The sequence below is a fragment of the Ursus maritimus genome (genome assembly GCF_017311325.1).
Source record: "Ursus maritimus isolate PB19 chromosome X unlocalized genomic scaffold, ASM1731132v1 scaffold_X1, whole genome shotgun sequence".
Classification (NCBI taxonomy): domain Eukaryota; kingdom Metazoa; phylum Chordata; class Mammalia; order Carnivora; family Ursidae; genus Ursus; species Ursus maritimus.
In genome coordinates this window covers 37,419,422-37,445,433 of record NW_024423319.1, presented here as the reverse complement: position 1 = coordinate 37,445,433, position 26,012 = coordinate 37,419,422, and the positions used below count along the sequence as shown (strand labels likewise).

General features: G+C 46.8%; 1 protein-coding gene across 2 annotated transcripts; it reads right to left on the bottom strand.

The window, feature by feature from the left end:
* Positions 1-1,096: 1,096 nt before the first annotated feature.
* CAPN6 (calpain 6) lies at positions 1,097-25,056 on the bottom strand. 2 transcript variants are annotated; one of them, XM_040629042.1, is made up of 13 exons: positions 24,939-25,056; positions 18,588-18,767; positions 10,364-10,495; positions 8,915-9,123; positions 8,244-8,436; positions 7,253-7,446; positions 6,938-7,015; positions 6,645-6,831; positions 4,884-5,006; positions 4,505-4,707; positions 3,857-3,978; positions 3,374-3,510; positions 1,097-2,773 (listed from the first exon to the last, which is right to left on the bottom strand). In XM_040629042.1, the coding sequence occupies exons 2-13, from the start codon at positions 18,750-18,752 to the stop codon at positions 2,591-2,593; spliced, it is 1,926 nt and encodes a 641-aa protein (XP_040484976.1). In that variant the 5' UTR covers positions 18,753-18,767; positions 24,939-25,056; the 3' UTR covers positions 1,097-2,590. The 2 variants fall into 2 exon arrangements, with proteins under 2 accessions (XP_040484976.1, XP_040484970.1); XM_040629036.1 differs by having other exon boundaries at positions 24,952-25,056.
* Positions 25,057-26,012: the final 956 nt, after the last annotated feature.

The following is a 26,012-nucleotide window of genomic DNA, read 5'->3' as shown; positions in this document are numbered from 1 at the left end:
CCAACAGATACGTTTTGTATGTATGCTTGGCACCGTGCTGTGGATACACAGCCGGTATTATAAATGTAGGGAAGATATATCCACCTGCTGACGGACAGCATATCTTCCTGGAACAGGTGGAGGTCTAGGAGTCAATAGACATGATTGCCTATAATCATGATATGATTACTGAGTGAACAATCTTCAGTAAGCTGTTTAGCCTCTCAGTGACTGAAATTCGCTGTTTTTGAGAAAACGGGGCTAATGACAGCACTTCATAAGGTTATTATGGGCCTTAAAATGAGATGAATAGTATAAAGCATTGGCCATGGAGCCTGACACTTGGCAAACAATCAAAAAGTGTCGGTTCCTTTCTTTTCTACCATTTGATTTGCCGGGGTGGGGGTGGGGGGAACGTTCTCACCTTGCAAAAAAAAGTAATAGCGTCTTTGAGCTTAATCGTAATATCATAGTGCCATCTGTCGACCATATAGAACTATTACATTACTTGCACCGTAGAGTACATTCCTGACAAAGCCCTACGGAGTCTGAACACCTGTATGTGAAATGTCCTAGCTCCAGCGTGGCTGGAGCTAGTGTTGTAGGGACAGGGATTGAGGGCTTTACGGAAGGACTGGAGACCCCTCCCCTGCCTAGGTTTCCTTCCTTGTCAAGAGGCAAGGATCAAGGAAACAGGAGAGGGGCTTCCCCCATACCCTACCCTAAGATGGGCAGATGAGATATTGAGTGTGGAAACACATGAGTGAAGTCTTCTCATCCATTTGGCTGATGGAGGAAGGAGATGGTATTTTCTTCTGTTGGGAGGTCTGTGCTTGAAAGATCTGGCCACCGTAGCTTTGGCCTGGAGTCCGATCCCATAGGGGTTTCAAAACCGTGTAACACCAGATACTGTGCAAATATACTTAAATGTGGAATAGAAGAGGTTCCCCCCCCACCCGTTCTCCCAACGTCCCCATCTGCCACCCCCGCCACCCACTGCCCTGTTAGGCTCAGAGTGCAGATTCCTTATCCCCACTCCCAACTCTAGCAGCTCCAGAACGAGTCTCAAGAGACGGTCACTCTGGCCATCTCTCCCATGCCAACAAATCAAGACTGGTCAGTTTATTGAATGTGAACTTTATTGTGGTTTGGATTATGTAAGGCAGTGTGGTGAAGGCACTGCAGAAGTTACACAGACTGCAAAACATGGTAAGAAATGAGTGAGCTAAAAAAAACAACCTACGAAATATATTTTTAAATGAATGCGTGCTGGACTAGACTAAGTACTACAACTATGTTTTTTCTTCATCATTGCGGAAGCATTGAAATATTGTCAGAGGTGGGGGTTGGGAGGGGTTAGGGAAGTCTTCATGGAGGAGGTGGCATTTACGCTGGACCTTGAAGGAGGGGTAGAATGTCGATAGATGAGATACAGAGGGAAGAACATTTCAGAATGACTGACTCTAGAGAAAATTCTGTAGAAATACTGAAAAAACAAGAGGACAAACAAACGCCCCCCAGGGAGTGAAGCTTCCCAACCAAGAGGCCCAGGGTTGGGACCCAAAATCTCAAGCCCCCAGGCGGGGTCTTCAGTACCAATGATATTAGGAGGCACAGGACAATGGGCTTGTTTGTAAACCTAGCAGCAGCAGGAGATTTCACATTGCAGTCAGGGGCCCCAAATTGGCTGTACTATATGCCTGGGTGGGTTTTCTCATCCTTTCAGGGGGTGCGTGGTACTTTTTCGTCCTTCCTCTCGCCCGCTGACTGCCTGACCGGTAGTTCGTGCGCGCCTGTGTGCGCGTGTGTGAGTGTAGGTGTGTGTGGATGGGTGGGGGACCGAGGCTGTGTCTCCCACTGCAGCTTCTTCCACATTTCCCTCTTTGTGGCACACAGCTGGCTTCCATCGAGCTGGAGCTCGGGCCCTTCCCGCTGTCCAGGCCTCACTGAGCTCCGGCTCGTCATTAAGCACCTAGGAAGCATCCTCAGCATGAAGGTAAAACTTACTGTGGGGGGTGACTTGGGTGAGGGCAGGACTACACTCTCCGGGGGTGGTGATGGTTGGTGGTGTTCGGTGGTGGTGGCGGCGGAGGTGGCATTGGTGCTGGTGGCGATAAGAGCTGGGGACTCAGAAGCAGGCTCGGGCCACGGGCTACAATGCTGCAGGCAAGTCTCAAGTGTTCAGTCGGGAGCTGGGATGTCAGGCTAGACCAGCTTGGCCTTGATCACCCCTCCTCCTTCCTCAACACGCCCTACGGGGAAGATATCACTGGGCGCCTGAAAGCAGCAAAGACACCTGTAGGGTATCCAGGCCCTTGCTGTCCTGCTCGAATCTCACCCCCGGAAGCCCCGGAGATCGTTTTGTTGGCAAACGTCTGTATGATCTCCACATAGGACTGTCACCTCCCCCTGTCCAGCTGCTGGAGGTATATAGGTTATGTAGCTACTGATGCTACCTGGATCGGGAGGTATGGGGGATTTATCAGAAGAAAGGAGAAGTTAGTTACTGTGAGTTTCTTTCTTTCAAAGGAGTATGGATTAGGTAAGACCTGGCACCTGACAGAAAAGAGAAGGATGGAAAGCTCTGTCAGGATTCCCTAGAGCTGAAGATTTAGAGCTCAGTGAGATCATCGCTGGAAATAACCTTGAAGCTGATGTGGCCCTGCTTGACTTTGGCAGTCGGGCCACCCTTCTTACGCAGGTACAGAGATTTTAGATCACGGCAGTCGCTGGGGTCAGCATCCAGAGTAACCTGCCCCAGGAACTGGTCACAGAATTTTCGGCTGTTCCACACCTGGAGAGACAAGTCAAGACAGGGAATGTGAACCACCCTCCGTGAGACTGGACTTGGCCCAGTGGCGTCTAGAACCTAGTGCTGAACTTGGAAAGGTCTGTTTTAAAAACCGGGAGACTCTCTTTCCTGAGAATGGGCTCTGGCTGATGAAGCTACCTAAAAGAGGAGAGGTGAAAAGCCAGCCAGCAGGGCTCAAGGTCAGCCTTGAGCTATGCGATGGCTTTGTAAAGGCAGCTGGGCAGAAAAACAGCCAAACGATAGTGGTCCATCCTGACCTAACAGGATAAGGGTCCTCTGACCTGGCATATGCTTCCCCTCATGGGATTTTATGGTACATGTCACAACATGTGTACCTGGGAGCCTGTAGGCTTCCACCCACAATGAAAGGGACAGAGGAGAGGATATTTACAATGGAAATGAATGAGGAAGTCAGGGTCTGTGCTTGATGGCAGGTGTCCTGGAGTAAAAATACACAGCCAAAGACCAGGATGACCCTTGCTCTGTATCCTGGATAGTTGAGGCACTTGGGAAAATCTAGCATCTCGAATGCAATGTGAGCCATCCTGGGGGAAGGGGGGGTGTCCCTGTTCACACCCTTACCTGCACTATAATAGGAATGTCAGTGGTCCTTCTGTAGAAAATCGCCTGGGTGTCAAAAATGGCATGAACAGTATTCTTCTGGACGGGAGAACGGACTTCCTCCTTTCCACACTTGATGACCAAATACGGATTGACGGCTGGAACAAAGTGACAGTCGCTTTTTAACAGAGTGAATACAGTTCTCTCTCTAGGGAGTCGAGAAACTCTTTCACTGGGCCATTTTAGCCTAACACCTGGGTACCAGAATGACCTCGAACCCTGGCTCCCGATTCCCTTTTCTTTTCCATTCTTTATAAAAACGAATAGTACGTAGGCCTTGCCCAAGGAAGTTCACATCCCGTTCTCTGTCCACGTTGACAGCCATCCTGACTTCCCGAGACTGAAAATACCCCTGGAGAGCATCGTTCATGACCACCTTTTCTAACCCTACATGCACTAAATGGAACTGAAGTTTGCTTTCCCAGACACCTCTGCGGCTCTTACTTTCATTGGCATACTTCTTCTCCAGGCCCTCCGCGCTATGGACGGTGATCTGGGTCACCACCTTCGGGTAGCCACGAGCCAGGTTCCAGCAGGACATCTTGGGCATGTCCAGAGTCAGTTCCCTGGAACATCAAAAAGAAGACATGCCACTGATGACGAGCGCCCTCTGATGAGGAGATAGGCATGAAATGCTGAGTGAGCCAGCTCGCTCCTCCTCAGACATGGCTTCGGTTTTATGAGTCTGTTTTGCTTTCCCCTGGCATTAAGAACCAGCAGATAAAGATCAGAGTAGGCAGGGCTGGGGTGAAAAGGCAGCTCTGGTGACCCAGCACTCAGAACATAAGAGAGGAGCTGCGAGAAGTGCCAGCTGGCTAAGAGAGGAATAGAGTCAGCCAGAGAACAGAAGAGAAGATCTATGTGGGAAAGCTTCGGCTACAGGCCTATTCCCCCGAAGTGGCAGCCCGGAGCTCTGAAGCTCAGACCTCTACCGGGAAGTTTGTCATGAGTACGAAAACAACCATTTTGAGAACTATTTCTACCACCATCACATCAGTGAGGTCTGACGGCGGACAGGTTGTCCTTTTGCGTGTCTGCACAGGCGGCAAAGCAGAGGCTAGGAGTTTGCAGGGCTGGCTGCGGGAGCCGAACCTGAGCTGGACGGGCACTTCCGAGAAGATTCTCAGGAGAAACTCGCTGGTGCGGCCGTGTTGGAACATGGTCGGGACGAGCACGTAGTTGCCTTTCTTCAGGTACTTGCTCAGAAACACGGTGCGGGTGTCGATGTAGGTGGAGGTCCCAGCACGCTCTTGGATGTAGAGATGGTGGAGGCGGAACTTCCGGTTCATCTCCACCTGGAAACGAGACACCGTGAGCTGCTCCACTGCGCTCGAATTCCGGCGTTCGCCTTAGGAGATCCTGGGTCCTGTGCTTTCTTCATCCTCGGACCTATTTCATTCCCCTCACCCAGGCCGTCCTAACCGGGACTCTGTCTGCCGTTATTCTCTCTACTCCACACGCCCCTTCTTACCTTGAAGAGCTCAAAGCCGATGATGTAATTGTCAGGTCTTCCCATGCGGCGGTAAGTACGCAGGTCCTTCTGCTGCAGTGACATGATGACCTTGTGCCCATCCTCGGGCACGGTGAAGATGTACTAGGGGAAAGAGGCCACCAAGGAGCTAAGTTAGCACTTCCTTTTCAGATGAGCCAGCTCAGATTTCAGGGAAGAGAACGACACTGAGGAGCAGAGACTCTGAATATTTTCTGGGCTTTGCCACCGAGCAGACACTGAGGCCTGGGATAATTCAGGGGCTTGCTAAGTGGAGAGCATATACCGCTCCTCCCTGTGCCATTCGGCGTGGATCGAGAGACCGCTTCATGCCTGGGTCTTTGATGCCGAAGAGGCGATGCTTCTTGGTAAGCTGTTGGGTTTATTTTCAACTGTCCCTTGCTTTTCAAAGCTGCACACCAAAAAATGCCAGAATCCATAAAGGCGAAAGGCACTTTTGTTTGACTTAGCCTGATACTACGGCATCCCCCTCGGCTAGCCTCCGATAGCCAGCCCAGATGAGTGGCTTGTGCAGGGGCTGTATCCACTTCCTTGGAGAACTGATGCTTCGCTACCCGCTCTGCGGGGAAGCTGCAGATCTGTGCTTGAGACTCTGAGACATCATCTGAGGGAGTCATGGTACCATTGAGAAGGAAAACTAAAAGGCATCTGAGTGTGCCCTCTGTCTCCATCTTTCTCTCTCTCTCTCTCTTTCTCTCTCTGTGTCTCTCGCTTTTTGCTTTTTTCGCTCCCTCCCTTTAGCAAGAATCAGAAAATAAAACCAGAACCATAGGTTTGCAAGGCCCCTAACGATCAGTCTCGTGCAGACAGTTAAGACTGAAGCCAAAAGCTCATTTCTCCAGCTTGGTCGATGTGTCTGATATTTGAAACATTTCCAGGGTTGTACAGGGGGATGAGGTGGTAACGGGAGCTTTCCTTTTGTTAAGGACAATTAAGATGGAAAGAAGGGGGGGGGAGTATGAGTTAAATAAATCAGCCTACTCGTCTTAGGGTCCTTCAAAATGCCTGGCCAGTGAGGCCCATGGAAAGAAAAGACATACCCACGTAATGTGGCAGTACAGTCAGAATTCTTGCCTCCCATGGGTTATCTCATCGGCACATTTGGGGGTAAAACCATCAAGATTATTATCGATTCAGGCTTTGGATGTTTGGATTTTTTGCTTCGGGGCGTGCCTGGCCTTGACCCCTAATGGATCATGTGGAAGAGCACTGTAACGGAAGATGGATGGGATGGGGTCACTGATGGGGTAGTGCTTCAGATCCCGAGCAAAATGTCCTAGTTCTGGGTGAGAAAAGGGAGGCATAATGGTGGCATTCAGAGGAATCACTGCACGAGAAAGACGACGCGTATTGTAAATGCGCACCCAAGAGAACAGGTGGGCAGTCAAGAAATGAAAAGGAATTGAGAGAGTGTCTGGGAGCAGATCCTTTCTGCCCGATGAGGGACAGTCACAAAGAGCCACACCAAGCAATATAGCACCAGGGGAGAGGCAGCCAGAGGAGTTTTAATATTGTTCCCAACATACGTGTCTGCAACAGACACAGTCTGCCATGACTTATAGCGTCTGAGCCAATCCCTAGGCACCTTGATGGATGAATATTACACAACAGCTGCAAATTGAAAAACGGATATCGAAGAAATACTGCAAGGTAAGACCCGAGTTCCTATTGCCTTGAGAAGTTAGAGGCAAAGAAAAACAGCAACAACAAATAGATTCAAACCTGGGGATTCTGCAGGAAGGTATCACGATTGTTATAGCAGCCCCCTGAGCGGTTCATCAGGGGATCATCGTCCACAGTCCAGCATCCCACCACCGATTCCAGCTCCTTGCGGCCAAAAATCGGGTTGTTCACGTTGCGGCAGACACTCAGCTCGTGAAAGTTGCGGCAAAAGTCCTCCAGGCTCATCCTGAATGGAAGGAAGGCAGGAAAGAAATGAAGGTGGTGCTGAATACCTACCTCGGTAGTTCCATGTGGGAGCCCCGATGCCCTTAGCACAGAAAACCCCTCCTCACCAGAACTCTCCATCATCAGACATAACAAGCCCCAGGTTCTTGCGGTCGGCCACAGTCAGCTGCTGCCACTCTTCAGAACTAAAGGCAAAGGAATGAAGTGTTAAGCCATTAGGTTTACCATTGACTTCCTACAGGAAGCCGGATGACAAAGGACCGGAAGCCGTGAGGATTGGGCCTGCTTTATTCTGCCTCTGGCTGGGTCACAGACCCCACGGATGTCACTAAGCACTGACAGCCCAGTAGCAATCTGGAGGGATGAGTTGGGAGAACTATAGGGCTTTGGAGACGTGGCCATCCAAGTGAAATGTCACTCACATTTCGCTCCAGGGGCCACTCCATTCCTGACGTCCCAAGGGGTTCCTCAGGCGAACCATATAGAGCTTCTCAGTACTGAAGACTTCCAGCAGTCTCTCTCCAAGACGGATCTTGCGAATATCAGTCATAGTGTAGGTATGGCCCTTCAGGAGACCCCAGTCAGTTTCGACTTCTTGCTCCTCCTGATTGGGAGACTGAGAGCAAAGAGAGATATATAAGGCCACAAGAATTGGGAGACTCAAGGCCTGGTTCCTCCTCTTCCCTGATTGGTTTACCCCAGTATGGTTGAAGCCAATTCTCCCTAAGCGGATAGAAATTTTATCTGGACACCTGACTTGACACAAAGCAAATGAAAGAAAGGAAATGAAGAATTTAATATAATAACTCACATAAACAATTCAGATCGAAACTACCCACAGTAGTACACTAATATGAACAGCTTCAAAATTTGGTGGGGTTGGTTTATTGCGTGAGCAAACAGCTATAACCTCCACCTCCAGGGGCAGAGGCAGGAGGAATAATTTAGCAGAGGCTCTTTACACAAGCTCAGAAACTGCATCGGCCCCAGTGGGATGGTTGGTACGGAAGGATATAAAGTTAAAGCTCTGGGGCGCCTGAGTGGCTCAGTCAGTGAAGTGTCTGCCTTCGGCTCATGTCATGATCCTGTGGTCCTGGGATTGAGCCCCACATCGGGCTCCCTGCTCAGCGAGAAGTCTGCTTCTCCTTCTGCCCCTCCGCCCCTCTGACTCGTGCTCGCTCTCTCACTCTCTCTCTGTCTGAAATAAATAAATAAATAAATAAATAAATAAATAAATAAATAAATTCTTTTCTTTTTTTTTAAGTCAAAGTTCTGTGGCTTCTGCTCCAGGACTCCACGGTATTGTTAGTTTTCTGAGCACCATAATGCTTTTTCCTGAATCTCTGGGGGAAAGGTGACATTCCCTACTAATTTTGTACTGTGAGCCAACAATGGTTGTTTTGGGGGACAAACCTCAATGGAGCAACAGATCAGTCCTCCTTTGGTAAATGTTTTGTACAGCTCCCCGAACAGCTTGTACTTCTCCTCAACCAGCTCTGTGTATCTTCCCTTCTGCATGTCAACAGTCTCAGCCAGTGTGCCAGTGAAGTCCACAATGATATCAGTGGTGGTCAAACCATCGAGGGCTTCATAACAACCAAGCAGCCTGGGGGCAAATATACAAGGTTATGTCAGTAAATGGGTTTTTCCAGGTCAAGGACCTCTTGTTCCCAAGAATTAGAACAGTCCCCGCCCAGCCAGCCTTCACCAGCTGGCTTGTCTCGAGGTATGAAATGAGAGATATTTTGAGATTGTAGTCAGGGATTTCTAGGCTTAGGTTATGTTAAGCAAGGACAGTCCATAAATAAGCTTCCTTCTCCAGGTGAATATTAGGGAAGGAGAAAAGTTGAGGCCATCATGCCATATGATCTGTAGGTTAGCAGCTGGAAGGGACACCTAGGAGCAGGGAGGGTTTTTAATGGAAACCAGAAGAGCTCATTTCTCTGTCATGCCGGATTTCTGATGGTCAGGCCCAGGCCCAAAGCAATGCCTTGGATCTGACTGATATCCCACCCCAGTTAAACAAATGTGGCCTTCCCTTCCTCATGAGCCCTGACCACTGACTGGTCAACCCCCCTCCTTACTTTGCATAAGCTTTCTCGAGTAGAGCATTCCAAAATTCATTCATGGAGGTGGAGAAGGAGAAAACCAGATCTCCATTGATGGTGGGCAGCAAGTCATCGATCACCACCTCAGTCCATTCTCCAAAATGCCAGAAACGGAAGCGAAATATCCCAGCATATTTATCGAGTTTTCGAGGATCCCATTCCTGTTCCTTATGGTTGGGAATTGTCTGGAAATATAAGAACAGTCAGACAACTGTTATTTGCCAGACCACATCCAAATATTGAGTTGCAGTTGACTTCCGACAAATCTATATGGCAGTAGGAAACACACCAAATAAATCTGGTTTGGGTCTAGGTTGGGAAGCCCAAGGTTGGGCATTTTTTCCCCCACAACTTTTGCTTCCCTAGGTCAGTTTTGCTGAGGATACTATTACCATGCCAGCCCTGAATACACAGTGTGACTGAGGGGCAGCCAATTAAGGATTAAATTATTTCCCACAGATAATCTACAAACTCGATCATAAGAAACCATCTATACAAACATATTCACAGCTGCACGTTTAACCACCTAATTAAGTCATTTTAAAAGACAAAATCATTGAAAATACAAGACCCCTGTACTTTCGGTTTTTAAAGGTCCATCCTAGAGATTTCATGTAGATTCTATATGGATTTGATTCACACCTTGAACAAAATTATGTTGGGGAAATTCTCCTTTATATATGCAATTACACATTAGTCTTCAAAAATTCTTTTGCCTGAAGAAAAATCAAGTCAAATCAAGCCAGCACTTCACTGCCTTCGACTCAACCTAAATGCCGAAGGAATTTTTGTACTCTAGAATTTATTAGAGCCATTTCAAGGAACTGTTTCTATTTTTCTTGTCTTTTCTGTTATTCATATCTGTGATTTCCCGGCTCCTGCTGGCTCTATACTCCAACCAGAGCAGACAACACAAGTTTGCAGAGCTATGACGTCAAAGGGCTGCAAGTGACGAAAGATCAACTAACGAACGTGTGGCCAAGCCAACAGAGTAAAATGTCAATGGTACGAATCTAGGTGAATATGTAGGTGTTCCCTGTAAAATTCTTTAAACTTTCTTTTTTCTTTTTTTTTTTTTAAGATTTTATTTATTTTATTTATGTGACAGAGAGACAGCCAGAGAGAGAGGGAACACAGCAGGCGAGTGAGAGAGGAAGAAGCAGGCTCCCAGCAGAGGAGGCCAGTGTGGGACTCTATCCCGGAACGCCAGGATCACGCCCTGAGCCGAAGGCAGACGCCTTAACGACTGCGCTACCCAGGCGCCCCTCAACTTTCTGTATTGGTAAAAATCCTCACAATTTGCAAAAGATTCTCATAATTCAGGAATTGAACAATCTAAAAAGTTTACGACCCGATTTTCCCCCAAATTACTAAGGAAGACAAGAAGGTGGAAACTGACTGAGGTCTCACAAAAGAGGGGGATACCTTTGTCCAGTGAGACTCGTGAACGGCCAAACAGGAAAACGCAGACACCATCGGCTTGTGCCCCAGTCTCCCTTGGATCAGCTGGTGGTTGCTGATGTTGCCCACGATCAGACGGGGATCGTCACAGATGTCCTGCGGATACAATAATTGGTTCTAAGGGTGTGGGAAGCGTTTCCTAAGAGTCAGCGTGAGCTGGGGTCGGCAGGACAGAGAGCGCCTAGGACTTCCATAAGTGGGATAAAGGGAAGGTCCAGGGAGGGGTGGGGTTGTGGGGAAAAATACAAAGCAGTCAATCATCCAGCCGCGGAGACAGGGTTATGAGGGGAAGTGGCAGGAGAAATGGGAGGAGGGGATGCGATGAGACAGGTTGAGATGGGCTGGTGGGGGCGCTCAGAACTAGCATTGCAGTTGGGCAGAGTTTTCCCAGCAGCAGCGAGCTTTTGAAGAGGACTAGAGATTAGCACGTTGCATTCCGGTCCTATTGATCACGATGAGATTTTCTGAAGCACCTGGGCCTGGAAGGGTAATTGCATTTCAAAAGACAAGGCCCGGTGGTGGTGAATGCTTCTTCCTCCCTGGGAAAATGAGTTAGGAGACCTTATACAGAAAGCCCTTCCCCCAACATAAAGCAAAGGCAACGGCAGTCTCCATGGCAACTAGATTTCTCCACATCTTTGGGTGAATATAGATGGCAGCAGCACTAATAGCAGGTGGTAATTGACCATTCACGGGAGCACTTCAACACACTCTTTTCCCACAGAGGTTGTTCTGAGGGAAGCCGGACCGGGGAGGGGGGGGGGTTAGTATTTGTTTGGGGCATATGTGTCTTTTTCCCCCAACATGTCAACAGTTGTGCCATTCCCACAGCGAGTAGGAAAATGAGACCCAAATAATACATTGACGGCACAATGTCTGAGGGCACACTGAAGCTATTTTCAATGTCTATTTTCGGTGTCTAGAGGAAGGATCCCCAAAGTCTCACTGGTGGTAGACAGAATAGATTGAATAGCCGTGGTGACAACTCAAGTTGAAGCCTTAGGGATGACTAGTGTGGGGCCGTTGGACAAGGGAGAGGTATGGAGGCATAAGGGGTAGAGAGGCAGGCATAGACAAAGGCATTGCTACATACATAATATCACATAATGGAAGACATGACTGTGTGACTCAGAGAATAAGCACTTGCAGAGTTCAAAGGCAGGAAATACCAATGAAGTCTTGAGTAGCTGGAGAAAGCTTCGTGCAGGAGGCCGTTGGCCGGTACCTTGACATTCTGCTTACCCAGCAGAAATAAATCCTAGTCTCAAATGGAAAGAAAATCTAGACATATATCCTTTTTAAATTTATTAAATAGAGACAGCTATATTTTTCTGGTTCTCAAACCTCTTTTTTTTTAATGGACATAATTCTCCTTGATGAAGGGTCTGGTCTACAGAATGAAACATTCCATATATTTTTTAAAAGCCAAAATCACTCTGGAAAGAAATAAACATTCTAGGCAGGGACAAATCCAAACTAAAGATTAATTGGGCATCCCTCTGCCAAAAGGAGAGGGTTGGGTGGGTCTTCAGTTTGGGATTTTCTGGGTGTTTTGGTTTTTTTTAGATGCATACCTAGTGTCTCAACATTACTTTTTTGTCTTAGAAGAAGACTTCTATCTTAATATTTTTTATGGGTTGGGACTTGCCTGTTTTTTCACTTATTGAGCTTAGAGCAGGTGTGTTGGGTGAATTAGGCCCTGATATTCTTTCTCTCCTAATTCTTTCTTTGCCCTAAGATGAAACTAAACAGCTTTTTCTTGTGGGCCAGGTGTTACCATTTTATTTGGAGCAAGACATAGGATTATGCAATGATTTATTGGGTTTAGATGATGCAAATAATAGTTGCCTAGTAAGGAAAATCAATAAAGTGAACATTGATGTATGGAAAAATGTGCTTTTAGATTATTAAGGCAACTTATTTGCTGGTTTTATGTAAGTTGTTGGTGGTTGGGGTTACATTACAATGTCTTGGATTGCCACGAGGCTCTCACTTCACAGCAGGGATCCAGGCTCAACCAACACTTTTGGCGTGCCAGCTTTTATTCAAGACATAAAGGGTCACATAAATGAGCAAATACCTGTAAACAGAACTCAAATTGAAAAACTGGGCAATTATTCTCCCATAGATCCAAGCTGAATGTGGTCATTCTGTGTGTGTGTGTGTGTGTGTGTGTGTGTGTGTGTGTGTGTGTGTAATCATGAAAGAATATAAATTTGGGCCAGAAAAATCCCTTATTTTCTATTCCCTCTTGTAAACTGGCCCGTGTCCCAGTTTTCCTTCACCACTCTTCATGCATGATGGATGGCCATTTAACAATGGGTTTTAAAACATGATAAATTAACAGGCCATAGATTGTCAAAGCTGAAAAAAATCTTAGGGACTATTTACTCAACCTGTTTATTTTACAAAGGAGAAAACAGGCTCAGGAAAGGGCAGCAACTTGCCCCTCCAGGCATGCAGCTAGTTAGTAGGAGACCTAGGACTGAAGTTTTAGATTCTTCAAAAGCATGTATAGTTAGGGAAGGATCTTCATGCCTTTCTGCTTAACACTTGCCTAAAAGCTCTTTATCGTTCTGGAAGACTTGCTTAAGTTATATCTCAGCTTTCAGTTCCAGGCTAAATATCACCAATAGGCTTTAAACTCCTCAGTTTAATCCACTCAATGGGAATCAATCTCTTGCTTATGTCAGCACCGTGATGCGAAACATGGGAGAAAATCTTTATTACGCCATATCCTCTACCTCTTTAAAGAAGTCAGAGACTAAAAACGAGCTCAGGGGGGAGAAAGGGTAAAGGGTAATAAGCCAGTGCAAATCTAAAGGCCAAATGGACTTTTTTTGGTGACACATTGGAAAATAATGAGATGGTTATTTATTGACTTTTTCCCTAGTTTTGGACAATGGGGTGTCTACATGTTGGGAGTAAGGAAGTAAGGCAGGAGAAATTTTTTTGTAGCTCAGAGCCGAGATGGAGACTGCAGATGGGATATTTCAGCCTGAGCTCTGCTGGACTGGTAAGGAATGGAGTTGGGGAGAGGTCACAGCTCACATGTTCACATATTTGGGTGGCTTGAGAGGGAGGGGAGATGCTGGGCCTCTAATGGCTCCCAGCTGTGTTGGCACAGTTGCTGTGATCCTTGAACTGGGCTGTTTGTCAAGGCAAAATAATTTCTTAGGGGGAAACACACACAACTAGGAAGTTGGACACCAAGGGTAAAGCCAGGAACGGTCCCCACATACCCCCATCCCTGAGCCAAAGCCTTCTACATGCAAAACAGATTCTCTAGGAAATATGTCCTCTTAGCTGAGCACTGAGAGTCCTTCCCATTGTCCTCACCTCATCTCCCTTCGCAGAGACTTCTGGAAGATTGAGGGAGAGGGAGACATATGATTACCAGGCTTGGAGCCCTGTACATGTCATTATACGTGGCTTTTGCAACTTTTTTACACAGATGAAATGGGCGGACAATAAACACTGAGGTCTCAGGTCAACCTCAAGAACCACAGTAAAATGAAAGGAGGCCGAGAAAACCAGCAGCCAGAAGAGTGGAGGCCTTTCTAAGAGTGCTCCATGCAGTCCTGCAGTACTGATGGGATGGGGGCCTGGCCACCTGCAAGTGAGGCCAGCCCTGTAATAGATACTTATGACCAAGTCCAGCACCCTAACTAGTCCCAGAAGGCCTCAGGGCTGCTGTTTGGGACCTGAGGGCTGTGCGAGCTGGTCCAAGTAGCCATTATCTTATCCTTAGAAAATTGAACCATCTCCAGGCTTGGTCTTCGTAGGTGGAGCTGGGCTCAGGGACCAATGTTGGACCAGCCCTTCAAGGAGTTCACTTTACCTGCAGGGGAATTTTCCTTTTGTGGGAGGAGTTTGTCATCAGTAAAAGAGCCACGTCCTTCCTTACCCCTCCAAGGAAAACTCAATATGAAGCCTGAGAATTCAGGTCTTAAGCTTCACTTCCACTTCCAACCTAGGCAACCAAGTCACGACATCGTTATCTTCTTATGTGAACCTTCAGACTTTGGCTAGAAGCCTCCAGATATAAATCTCAACTGGCTTTAACTGGAAAGAATTGACATGTCCCTGCAAAGGAATACTGTTCAGCCATCGGAGGGACAAACTGACGACATGCTGCCACATGAATGAGCCTTGAAAATGTTATGCTATGCAAAAGAAACCAGTTACTGTTACTTTCCTGTTCCAATTAAATTTCTAGAGCTGGGCGAATCTAGATAGAAACCCAAGTAGATTAGTGAGTGCCTGTGATGGGGAGGGGTGTTACTCGCTGCAAATGGGCACAAAGGGTCTTACGGGGACGATGTGACTGTTCTACCGTGATGAAGTTTTCGCAACTTTGTGAATTTACTAAAACTCATTGCCTCGTACTCATCCAACAGGTGAATTTTACGGTCTATAAATTGTACTGTGAGAAAGCTGGTAAAAGGCACCATTGAAAATAAACAGGACAGATGGAGATAAACAGGATGGGCTCATCCAAGTCTCTTCGACTGTGTCACTGGTGGAAAACATGAGGACTAGTCAGGTTGGGGGACATGATCTCTGGGAACGATAGGAACTTTATGACCAGTCTAGGCCAAAACTACTGCACAGAGGTACCCCATTCAGCAGGGAGCTGGAAACTTCTAATAGCATAGAGAAAAGTGCTTCCCCTTTACTCTTTCCTCCCAGGCAATCTGTCACCGAGGCCCTTGTATTCTGTTTCTGATGTCTCCCCTCATCGAACTTTCCTTTCCATTCCTACCACCTTTGGCTTTCATCCAGACCCTCATTACCCTCCACCCCGCCCCCAGGGTAGTGAAACGGCCCCTGGGGAGGGTCTTCCTCATGGAAGGATCTGGGTGAGGGTAATGGTAAGTAGAGACCGAGGTCAGAACTCGACCAGAGCTGATGGAAGATCTCGTGCAGGTGCCCTGACCCCCCCTCCCCCCCACAGCTGGCTGCTCAAATCCCCGAGAGGGTTTGCTCCGCTTTAGTAAGGGATTAGATGTGTCTGACTCTAAGACACTGCTGTAGCTGGGTATGAGTCAGTCAGGAAAAAAGCCAGAGGTGGGTAGGAGGGGAGAGTGGCTGGAGAAGAGATTTTTTTAATGGGAGTTTGGCAGCCAGATTTCAGCCCTAAAAGCCGTACCTGAAGTCTTACGATCACCCTGTAAGTCCATATAAATCGGCATAGCTTAGAACTTACTAAGACTATATAGGATGAAGCCCCAGGAGGACAGGAAAGTTCAGGAACACATGTCTCAAGCCATATACCAGTGTACCCAGGCAGCGAGGCCTACAGCTGGGGCCAGCGGACCACTGGAGGAGTTAAGGAGAAGGGTTTTTCTGTGGAGGGTATGGGCAGGTGAGCTGGCCCCAATCACTGCAAAACATTCCCATAATCCCCGTCTGTCTAAAGTGGCTCCTTAGGACACAGCAAGGGAGTGGCAGTTGGGAAGAAGGGAACACTCAATCCTGCCCTAGGATTACTGGGGCCTTAACTGAAGTCGTTTGGTTCAGCTAGCCGTGGGGTTTACAGGCAAGAAGGCTTACAAAGGCGGAAGCTGTCGAACATGGGAAGGCTAGAAACAGAGAATATCTGCCATTGTAGAGACTTCAGAAAGCAGCCCTGGTTGAGGACGAGGCTGTGTGGCAACGCCAAGGGACAAGATGCCTGCAAGCTTCCCTGCAAAGCGGGATCACAACCTTGCCAATGAAGCGAGTGAGGCCAACGACCCATCTGGTCTCCCTGAGCCAATTCGGAGAGGCCCAGGGCTGTCTCTCGGCTTTCCTGATGGGAGGCCAGAGAACTTTGACGTGGTTCTTGACCACAGGCTTGGCCTCCACTCTGGCTGGAAAGGAATCCAGAGCTTTTTGAGGAGACTCAGATGGTGGTCCAGAACCTTGTTTTTCCCTCGTTCCCACAAGAGGCCCCTTCCCCGACCACTCCGATCTATGCCGATCTCCCCCTCCTTCAAAACCCCACAGGATTTGCTGTCTGTGGGCCTGAAGAGAGCATTTCTTCTATCAGGTGTTCATTTATTATTTAACTCTTTGATAGCTCAACATTCCATCTCTCCAGCCTGAATGGGAGCACCTCACCCCGGGCTGTGTCTGTAAAGTACACAGAGACCACACAGGGTAGGTGCTCAATAAATGTTTCTCAAGACTCTCCCTTTGGGCTTAAGACTAAGCTCACAGTGTGTTTTCAAAAGGGAGAGGATGGATGATTTAATGGGTGTATAGCCTCGACCCAGGGAGGAGGAATATGAGAACCGACTGGTGGGAAACTACCAATTTTAGCAAAAGAAGAGACCCAAATAGCTGTCTCCCTGACACAGCAGCATGGCAGCGTGAAAACCAACATGGGTTTTGGAGTCAAACCTGGATTCAAATCCCAGGGTGTCAGCCGTCAGGCCCCGGGCAAATTCTTACCTTCTCTCTGAGACCCAGTTTCATCATCAATAAAACAAATGTAGTAATATTTACCTTTGGTTTTCAAACCAGAAAAAAAGAACCACATCGGAGAAATGTATACGGCACCCACCTTGCCAAGCCATGGCAAACGAAGATGAAATGAAAAAAATGTACAGAAAACTCCAAACACAGTCTCTAGGCCCATGGTAGGCATGACATAAATGCTGATACCTTTTCCTACCCACCCCAATTCACCCTCTCTTTCTGATAGCCCCTCACCCTGGAAGGGGTATTGCTTGCTTCAGAGACAAGAAGGACTCTTGCCATGGTTATTAAGTTTTTTCCTTCCCTGCTAATCCATCTAGGATTCAGTCCACGGAATTTGGAAGAAGAAGGCAAAGGACAAAGGACTGAGCCAAGAGAGAGGAGGGAGCATGTGTCTCAAGACCCAGCCAGTACAGGAAACATTGTCAGTTTGGTTCACATCTGGGAAATGGCTTCATGTTGGCTTACGACTTTGCCGCCCATTGGGTCTCCTCCTATCTCCTCCAGGACCTCTCCCTCATCAATCATTCCTTCTCTCTCCTGTGTCTTCAACCTCTTCTTCTTTACTGTTTACTCTTTGGCCTAGGAATACTTGCAAGTCTGTCCTATTTTAAAAAGATATCCCTCCCCCACAGAAAACCTTCCTCATTGTCCCGCCTCCTTTTCAACTATTTCTGCCCTATCGATGTCCTTTCTTTCAGATCCAGGCATCAGGAAAGAGTGGTGCCCCTCATCATCATCATCCATTCATAAGAGTGGCACTGAGACAACACATCTTTATTTTCTCCGTGCATTTCTGCAAAAACAAAACAAAACAAAACTTACCCCTCTGCATACCAAATTAGTGGCTAGTGAATTCTGTTCACGTGTCCCAGATTTTTATTGCAGGTCAGTGATCTGCGGGGATGTCAACAACTGGAGGCGCAGAAAGTCAGGAATGACATCTTCCTTCCTACGGAGAGGACTTCTCCAAGTCTCACACTCTCAATGGCTATCATACTTTGCAGGCAAACACTGAGACCTTTCCTTCCAGTCACATAGGAAACCCAAGAGCCTTGGAGGGACCTATGTAATTTGGCACCACCTGGTGGCAACCTACAGCAACTGCAGGGGCTCTCGTGAGAAGTCCATTTAGGAGTGAGTGTAAGCTGTGGAAATTGCAACTAAAAAGTTGCAGCTATGAAGCTTGCTGGCTGACGAAAGCCCACCTTGAGTTGCTGAAGGAGGTGGTTGCATTGCAGGGCTGGTGAAGAGGTCCTGAGACTTACTTTAGAGACACAATATAGAGTTGTTCCACAGAGAACCATAGTAACCTTCGATAGATAGTGAGAAAGCTACGCTCCTACTTAGATTCCACTTGGCTAATGGTGAGGGGATCCAGGTGATGGTATCCCAAGAGTAACAAAGAAGTTTCCACCCTCCCCCTCCCCCCATGCAAACTTCATCTTGTCCTTGTAGCGATCATTTCATTGATGCTCATCCCATTGGGAGTTTTGTTGTTTTTCTTTTAAAATTGCTATGTGACCAAATATGACTGAAATTCAAGATTCCTCAAGCTAGAGTCAGAAGCACAGATGCATAACATGTGCCGTACTAAAGCTTTGCACGTAGTAGGCTGTGTGAGAGAAACAGTGCACCGGGCAGAGTGATGATGAAAGAGATTGAGAAGAAGACAGAAGGTAAAAAGCAAACCAACCAACCAACCAACAAAAGACAAAGTTACCTGGGGACGCTTCCACACCACCTTCCCGGGAAGCAGCCGGTTGTAGAAAAGCGAATCATTCTCAGGCAGAAAGGTCGGGTCACAGAACAGTCTGCCGTCTTTGATGCATTCCTGCTTCAGGTCCTGGTACTTCTGGTTTTTGAAGAGCTTCAGAGGAGGACCCATACTGCTGAACTATGTCTAGAATGAGAAAAATTGTGGTCACTGGAAGAAGTTCTGAAGTCTCTTATAGATTACCTGAAATTGGACAAACAGTAGTCATCCCAGTGACTTGTTCCTGGAGCTAGGCACACGGAGCTTGGCTTTAAAAGAAAAGTGAAGATTCTCAGGGAAAATAGGGTCCAGGCTCTGCAACCAATTAGCTCAGCATGGGGCTTTGCTTAGGGTGCCTAAAACATTTGGGGGCCTCAGTTTCTTCGTCTGCCAAATGGGACAATATGGGCCTGAACAATATTATTGAAAAAAATAGATAATGTTAAGATCGCTCGTTATAAATATGAGTCATTATCATGTAAAGGGCAGTCTTTCATTTTACATTGGCAGAGAGAAGTTTCAAGCAAAGGACAATCCTAAATTCAAAGATAAAAGAAAAAAGTCGTTTTACTATACTCAGAATAAGTTGGTGCCCTGAAGGGCCACATATTTTGTGCTTGAGGGGAGAAGCAGCCCTTTTCACTTCTAAGGAGCCCCTTTACACAATTCCTTCCCTTTTATCATTTAAAGAGCTTTGCATTTTTTATTACTGGCCAGGAAGGCTAATGCAAGCAACAGAGCTCAGCAGATGGCCTCCAAAGACAAGGAAAGATAGAGATTGTATGTGTCTTTCTTCTTCAAAGTCTAACATGCAATCATTTGCCCGCTTTAAAAGGCAGACTCTGAAATTCAATTACACTAATTTGATGGACGATAGATTCTTATCCCATGGCAATACATTGTTGCTTTCTTTTCTTTAAGAAAAAAATCTCGGTGGCTAAATAAAGAATTAATATAGTGGCTCTTTAAGCAATCGTCTATCTGAGTGCCCCTCACTCGAATGTCCCTAACAACTGGTTTTTATGGGGATAATTTGAAAAGTAACTTTGATTTTAAATAGCTTTGGGGTGATAATAGGGTTCTCAATGCCTTTGCTTGATTCACAAAGATAGATTTGTAATGATTTTAATGATTCTTGATGCTCAATGGTTAGTAAGAGGAGGGTTGTGAAATTTACATGGTGCCAATTATTTTAAAAATATATTTTACAGATAACTATACTTCATGTCTATACTTCATGATTACACGAGGGTCGGAACAAGAAAATCTGACTAAGATCAGAGTATCTGCTGAAAAGCGGGCAAAGTTTGAAAAAATACTAATTAGCAATTTAAAGAGTGTCTGTGTAGGTAACACAGCTCAAAATCTAGTTAATGAAGAGGGAGCTGCTATTTTATAAAAAGTGAAATAATGATCAGACCTCTCTACTGTCTTATTTCATGTCCTTTCAGTATTACATTGAGATGCCTTAGTGGTAAAGAAGTCTTCCTATTTAAAAACCATAAAAAATTGAATTCGACGTTATTTGTAAACTACAATATATAAAAACAAACTTACCCTTTCTCTGAATCCAAGGAATAAGAAGCTGAAAAGAACCATAGTTGGGTTTGTTTGTTTGTTTGTTTTTTTCAATATATAGCCTTATTTATTGACCATTGTTTTTCAAATTGAAGGTTATGGGACACTGCAAAATACCAAAATGCCTTTAAGTCATCAGATTTAATTCTGTTCACATAGTTTAAGTATTAAAGTGTATCTCATTGTATTTGGAGGCATGAGTGGTATCAGTAATCTGAATGTATGCCCAGTCCCCTTTCTGGAGCCTCTTACAAACTGACCCTGATTTTCACGTGTGCTCTGACTTACAACAAACACTACTGTGCCTCTGGCTTTCCCTGGCTGGTTTGGTGGACTGCCAGAGGCTGGGGTTTGTAAATGGGGGATAGTCTGGGGCAATTAGGGTATTTAGTTTGCCAGAACCTCCTAGTCCTTGAACATTTTGGATAAATGGGTATTTCCTGTTCTTGGGAAAGCCCTCTGCCCCCATGCCTCTCTTGCTACTCAGTCAGATGGCGAGTCCCTGCTATATAAAGAGGGCCTGTCTACAGACAGAAGCCGCATCAGTTGAAACGAAAATCAGGTTTGATTTGAAAAACCAGTATGATCCCAGTAGACCCTTTCAGAGGCAGCATATCCAGCTGATGTGTAGAGGGCAAGCCTTCCAGATGAGGGCACTTGCATTTCGGGGGTTCACAGTAAATATGGAACAGCAGGCTATCAGCCTGAAATCGGACGGGCTTTCATTTGAATAAAGTTGTAGTCTCAAGTCCCATTGGACTTGCAGAGTAGAATTGTGCCCCATTTCTGGCTGGGTTTCTTTGTGCCTCGATTTTCTCATCAGGGGAGTGGGGTTATCTATCCTGCCCTCCTTACGCTGTGGCAGTACCTAATGAGATGGTCAGTGTAAACGTACTTTGAATAAGTGGAAAGGGCTCGGTGAAGGCAAGATGCACGTTGTCAGTGCTCTTTTTGCCTGGCACGGAGCTGGGCACACAACCGCTGTCCAGGAAATACTCGTTGAACGGACGAATGTCTTACGCAGACAATTAATGTTTGTATATATCGTTTGAAATGCGCATTTCAGTCCATGTTCTCTATGTGGCAGCCATGTTTAGGAGGCGTTATCTGTGCCCTTTTTTTTTGTATCTGCAGAAATGGCAACTTGCAGAAGGGGCAGCTAGAAATGCAAAACTGACTCCGACCCGAGTCTGTGTAATGTCAGATTCAGTGTGCAATGCTCCCTCACACCACACTGGTTTTTTTTTGGGGGGGGGTGTTTTTTAAGCTCAAAGGAGGAAAATCCTCCAAAGCAAACATGATACGTAACTTGGAGACATAGAATTTATTGCCACAGTGGGTATTGAAAAGGCTCTTTATGTCCACGGCCTGATGATCATGGGAGAATCAGAACCCTTCACCTCGGAGGGTTCATTAGGTAAGTCTGAAAAGGAAAAAAAAAAAAAGAAAAACTTCTGGAAACCCAGAAATTTGTAAGTCGGGTTTGTCGCAAACAATTTGCTAGAGCCCAGGAGAGTGGGGACGGAATGCTCCTTCTTGGCTGTCTTACTGCACCCAACTGTGAAGACAAGAGGGCCTTTAGGTTAAAGACCACATATTGAGAAGTCAGTAAACAGAATCAAAGCTAAGGCTTCAGGTCTCAAAGAGAGCCTCTGGCTAACAAAGGGAATGGGCACATCTAAGATAAGGGAGCCCGAGTCCAGAGGGTCGCACGTGTCATGGGTGGTTGGGTGAAGCAGAGTGCAGGGTTTTGCATTGAGATGACGGTCTCAAGCAGTACAATTTCAATGAGGACCCACTGCCTAGAGACAGAGCACGAAGAAGGCTGTGTGAACTCAGGCAAGTGGGAGGGGTGGGTCCAGAGGGTGGAAAGTTGGAAATTACCAGGGGAAGTTGAGGGAGCCTGCCACGTAGAATAATACAAGGGCTGCAGTTGGGGGATGGATTTTTTGCTACTCACTGGACTGGCAATCGCAGGGGGAGCTGGGCAAACTCTTAAGAAGAAAATCACTTGTTCCTCACCTGTGGGTCAGCCTTAACATAGAAACCCGATTTTGCTATAAAGCAGGAAATTTGCCTCAGTTTCTTAAAGAGAATTGTTCTCTGATAGAGGAAATCCAGTCTGTGGGTTACAAACTGCTTTTGCCCCGGGTGAGTGGGAGAGGAAGGGCGGGCGTTTAAGAGGGAGAGAGGGAGAGAGCATGACTCCCAAGGTGGTGTCCTTAGCTGGTTGCCCCCCTCCCCCCACCGCCCCCAGTTTCCCCCATATGCTATACTTGAAGCAAAATAGGAGGTAGAAGCAATTAGGTGTTTTCAGAGCAAACTGAATGCAGAAGACCTAACTCTGCACCGGCATGAAGTAGACGCCACTTCAGCCTCACACCTGGGAGTGGTGCAGAGAGGGAGAGGCAATAAAAACTCGGCATCCACGCTACACAGAGTGCTGGCTTCGGCAGTATATACACCCAAGATGGGGACGATACAGAGATTAGCGTGGCCCCTGCGCAAGGATGACAGGCATGTTCCCCAGAGAACAGTGCTTCCCGTGTCTACACGGGCAGAGTCATAGCCCACATCTATGCACACGCATCTACCAGGGAACATATGGCAGGGAACATCTACCAGGGAACAATTCCAATTGTTGGCCAGATATCCTGGCGTTGGAACGAAACCATAAAAGTCCTCGGATCCAGTCTTATCTGGGGCACATCTACTCCATCCAGAAAGAAGACTGTTCAAAGAAATTCGAAGAAAAAAAGAGTGCACAATTCCTTTTCGTTCCATTGTTGAAGAACTTTATCAAAGAATACAAAACAATTCAGAATCATAAAAAGAGCACAAGTGGTCAGCAGATCCAGGATCAAGTCCCAAATACCACCATTTAGTGAAGATAACAGCTCTGTCCCTCAGTTTCCCCATCAGCATAATGGAAATACGATGGCTGTCCCGTACACCTCAGAGTGTCATGCTGCGGGGTGGGGAGGGGGCGAATCTAATAAAATTAAGCATGCGAACATACTTTTAACTGGTAAAGATAAGACCAATGTCCAGCAGCAGTATTAGAAAACATTCATGTTCAGCCAATTAAATCTCATCTCTGTCCTTAGCGGAAAAGGAGATGTTATCACCTGCCTTAACTAAGACACTCCTGGACATTTAAAAGACCAATATAAAATGGCCCCTCTGCCATTCGATACCCCCTCTCTCTTCCACCTCTCCTTTTTGGCTGGCTTACCCCACTACCCGTTTTTTCCCCTCTTGGATGAATAAGCCCATCCTATAACTCTCATTTTACAGCCTTGTGAGAATCCGCTTCCAATTTTTACAGAATGTTAGGCTGGAAGGACTTTAGAAATCACGACGCCTAGCTCCTTGCTTTCACAGGAAGGTGAAAGCATGGGCCCAAGGTTACATACACAGTTAGGAAAACGCAGACCTCCCGCTTTTGAGAATTCTCATCATCTTCTTCTCACAAGAATGCACGCAGGAGTTTCGTGTTTGAATTGCAAGCTGTCAGAAGGTGAGATGATTTCAAATCAAAGCTAATCAAAGAAACACTGTTTGGGGGGGTCAGAAAGGGACTTTTTTTTTCCTGCTTTTAATTTAGGAACCGAAGACACCCAAGGACATGGAAAGACTTTTTTTTGTTTTTAACCTATTCCTGACAACACAAGTGTTTAGACTTTTCCCTGGCCTGCTAGGAACTCTGTAAGGATAAATACAGAATCTTTTTTAAAATTCCTCCACACTATACAATTTCCTTAATTTCACAACCGAGATTAACAAATGAGACATTAGCCATATTTCAGTAAAACATGAATACAAACCACGATGCTTTATCTTGAAGCCAGATGTGATCGTCCGGATGTTAATATTTGTTTCATTTTCCTGGATGATTTTCCCCAAACTGCAGGCTCCAAAACCTCAGAACCAATTTTCATTTGCAATACTTGGATCATTTTGCTGCCCTCCCCCCTCCACCCACTCTGGTCAAGTAGCCCAGTTAAGCCCCTGGACTGTGAGTGGCAGCGTAGTGGGGAGGAAGGGGATAGAGCCCTGGCTGCAAATCAAAGTTCAAGCTAGAGCAAAAATCAAAGAATAAGATCTACCTGTCACCAGGGCAGGAGGACCCCCGGCCGCACGGACGGGACAGCCTCCACTGCCACTCTCTCTTGTGCAAGAGCACGCAGCCCATGCACCCCACTTCCAAGGGCTTTTAAAGACCTCTTGTACACACTGTAGATCCACGATGATGCCTGCATTTCAATAATTTGCCCACAGCTGTGGGTCAGCAGAAGCCAGAAGGAAGCCCTGTCAGCCTTGGGAGGGTTTCTCCCTCCACACCTCCCTCCCACGTTCGTTCTTCCTTATCAGGTACTTTGGGTCGCGGAAGACAAGACAAGACAAGAAAAAAGAAAAGAAAAGGAAAGGAAAGGAAAGGAAAGGAAAGGAAAGAAAAGAAAAGAAAAGAAAAGAAAAGAAAAGAAAAGAAAAGAAAAGAAAAACAACCCTACACACAACAGACCAGATATCACCAGAAAAATCTCCTCAACAGACAACCACAATCCCCCGATCAAAAAGTGTCCCATTCGTTTTGAAGTTTCCCAACTATTCCACATGCCTATCGGATTCCGACAAATCCTCAAAAGTATAGCTGCAGACTTTGATTAACTATAAAGTTCAAGTTGCTTCACCTCCTCTAGCCTCCGAGTTATCCAGCGAACAAAAGTGTGCACATACCCTCTCAGCTCACCTGAGCTATCCCAGGAGCCTTGCTGCCGCCGCCGCCGCCACCACTCTTGGCCAGGTAACCCCTACAAAGTCTGTTCAGTCAGTGCAGCTGAACAAAGATTCTGGCTTTCTTAACCTGAAAACTATTTGGGCTGTACCAAGCTCTGCTCACAGGGGGAGGTGCCTCGCAGAAACTTCAGGAGCCTTTGCCCCGCCTCGCAGTCAGAAACTGATCCTGAGTCATGAGGAAAATCTGGAAAGCTCCCCCGGCCAGATGTGCAGACGGGATGCCCACTCCAGATCCACCCACCAGCAAATTGGAAAACTCAGGAAGCCACGTTTGAAAGCTCTCTCTGTTCCAAGGAGAAAGAGGACTCTCAGGGAGGGGTCTGAAAGATTTCTGACTTTTCTGTCCTGGGGTTAAGAGTGCAGATGTGGACAGGACTCGAGAGAGGACATGGAGAGAAAAATCTTGAAGTGTCGACAAAGTTCTTAGGGGCCGGGCTGCAGACATGGCCCTTGTACCCAGATCTTTGAGTGCGGTGAGGGCTCCTGCAAGTGGGGAGAGAAAGTAGAGCTGATGGGGCGCAGGGAAGAAAAGATTGCTTTGTGAAGCCACAGGTTACTTTTGGCCGAGGGCAGACAGAAGGGAGCATGAAGAGGGAAGGGAGTGGAGTTTGAGTCCAAGGCAGTCCGTTGTAGGAAGCGTAATTTCAAGCAAGGGGGCCCTGGCGGTTCTGCCTGGCCCTGTGAGGCGAAAAGCAGAGCAAGTAAGTGCTCGGAAAGGCCAAACCAAGAGGCTTCAGGGGGAGACTTCCGGGGAGTACCCGTAAAAGGGGTACTGCATCCCAGTCAAGGCCCTGTTCCCTGAGACATTCACTGGGACACAGCCCCAGGGACATCATTCCCAGGTTGTTTTGTTTGTTTCAATTTTCACGACCTGTGAAGATTCATGATCTCATTCCCTCCGCAGCTCACCTAACCAATGTGGTGTCAACCTTTTGACCTGAAATGATCACTCTCTGCCCCCATCCCTGCTCCAGCTCTCCTTCTGGCTAGTTGAAGGGCAAGGACTCCGAGAAG